This window comes from Condylura cristata, unplaced genomic scaffold (genome assembly GCF_000260355.1).
Source record: "Condylura cristata isolate star-nosed mole 26May11 unplaced genomic scaffold, ConCri1.0 scaffold00069, whole genome shotgun sequence".
Classification (NCBI taxonomy): domain Eukaryota; kingdom Metazoa; phylum Chordata; class Mammalia; order Eulipotyphla; family Talpidae; genus Condylura; species Condylura cristata.
This window is the reverse complement of record NW_004567170.1, coordinates 203,538-205,372: the sequence shown is the minus strand read 5'-3', so window position 1 is coordinate 205,372 and position 1,835 is coordinate 203,538. Positions and strand designations below refer to the sequence as shown.

General features: G+C 73.3%; 1 protein-coding gene across 1 annotated transcript in view; it reads left to right on the top strand.

Moving 5' to 3' along the window:
- SNED1 (sushi, nidogen and EGF-like domains 1) overlaps positions 1 to 1,809 on the top strand; it is a 53,293-nt gene extending 51,484 nt beyond the window's left edge. Inside the window, exons 22-24 of the mRNA XM_012734774.1 lie at positions 215 to 496; positions 1,022 to 1,154; positions 1,245 to 1,809. Coding sequence (XP_012590228.1) covers positions 215 to 496; positions 1,022 to 1,154; positions 1,245 to 1,434 — 605 coding nt within the window. The 3' untranslated portion in view covers positions 1,435 to 1,809. The remainder of the gene's footprint in view (positions 1 to 214; positions 497 to 1,021; positions 1,155 to 1,244) is intronic.
- Positions 1,810 to 1,835: the final 26 nt, after the last annotated feature.

Here is a 1,835-nt window from a genome sequence, read left to right as displayed (position 1 = left end):
TGAACCAGGCCACCCAGTGCACCGCGTTGTTCAGGCCCATCGTCTTCATCACCTGCGCGCGGGAGCGCGGGGTGGGGGGCACCAGCTGTGGGCCCAGGGCCTCTGGCCAGCAGTGCTGGCCCCACCCTGCCCACTAGGCCCCGCCCCGCGGCCCCGCCCCCAGAGGCCCCGCGGCCCCGCCCCTCATCGGTCCTCACTGCGCTGCTCTCGGCAGGTCCCCTGCCACCCGCAAACCTGACCGCCGCCCGCGTCACGGCCACCTCTGCCCACGTGGTGTGGGACGCCCCGGCCGCAGGCGCGCCCCTGGAGGCCTACGTCATCAACGTGACCACCAGCCAGAGCACCAAGAGCCGCTACGTGCCCCGCGGGACGCTGGCGTCCTACACGGTGCGCGACCTGCTGCCCGGCCGGCGCTACCAGCTCTCGGTGACCGCTGTGCAGGGCGCGCCGGGCGGCCAGCTGCACAGCGAGCCCGCACACCTCTACATCATCACCTGTGAGCACCCGGGGCAAGGGTGGCCCCGGGCGGTGGCCCCAGACGCGGGCAGGAACACCGGCCACGGGTCCAGCAGGCACCCGCCTTGGCGGTGCAGGCCCCCAGGGGGCGGCGCAGTCAGCCTGGCCCGTGGGGAGACCTGGACACAGGGATGGGGGCCCCAGCGCCTGCAAGGAAGGGGAGCCAGGGAATCTGAGGGGACCGGCCAGGCCCAGGCAGGAGGCCCTCGTGGCCCACGGACTCAGCACAGCCCTGCTGGGGAAGGCGGGACTGCGTGTCTGGGGGCTGAGGCAGAGACAAGCCAGGGGGTCAGCGAGCAGGTGGCACTGGCTGGCAGGACAGAGGCCCCAAGGGCAGACACGGATCTCAGCTTCCAGCCTGCAGGGCAGCTCTCCCAGGCTGGCCCTGGGGACCCCGGCGCGTGCTGACAGCGCAGGGCAGGTGGGCGGGGCAGGCGGGTGGTAGGGACAGGGCAGGGCCGCAGGCCCAGCCTCACACGCGCCTGCCCTGCTCCACTGCCTGCAGCCCCAAGGGACAGCGCTGACCGACCCTGGCACCGAGAAGTCCTCCCGGCGCGGGCACCCAGGAACAAGGCCTCCCCAGAACCGCGTCTGCTCAGTGACCGGGGCGCCCCCAGGACACCCAGCCCAGCCCCCAAGTAGGTGCTGGCCCCCTGCAGGGGCCCACGTGGCGAGGCTGGAGGGCCAGTTACTTACCCCTGGAGCTGACTGGGCCCTGCTCTTGGCAGGGTCTCAGATCCCGTGGACAGCAGAGGACGCGTGGGCACCAAGTTGAGCCACCCGCCCCGCAGGCCGCTGCCCATGAGCGCCCGTGAGTGTGCCGCCCGCCGGCTCCCGGGTGCGGGAGGGACCAGAAGCCCACCGGGTCCGTGTCCGGCCGCACCCCCAGCAGCGGCCAGCGCTGCTGCGGGGCTGTGACGGCCTCGTGTCTAGAAGCTCAGAGCATTGGCCACTGGCCGCGAGGTCCTCCACACGGAGGGGTCACGTCCCACCTGAAGCAGCAGCCTCTGCACCTTCCCGCGCCTCCCCCCCCACCCCCCGCCCTGCGCCTAGGGCGGTGCCCAAGCCTGCCCGGTCTGGCAGGTGCCCTCCCACCGCACTCGCAGCCAGGCATGGCAGGGCGGCTGCCGAAGGGGCTTGCGCGGTGGGGCCAGGCGGCGCCCCAACAGTCCTAAAGCCTGGGGACAGTGGTGGAGGAAGAGGAACGGGAGGAGAGTGCAAGGTTGCCTCGCAGGCTCCAGCTGAGGGCAGCACCAAGGGCGGCGCCAGGGCGGGGCTGTGCTAGGGGCGGGGCCTGGGGCGGGGCTGGAGGCGGGGCC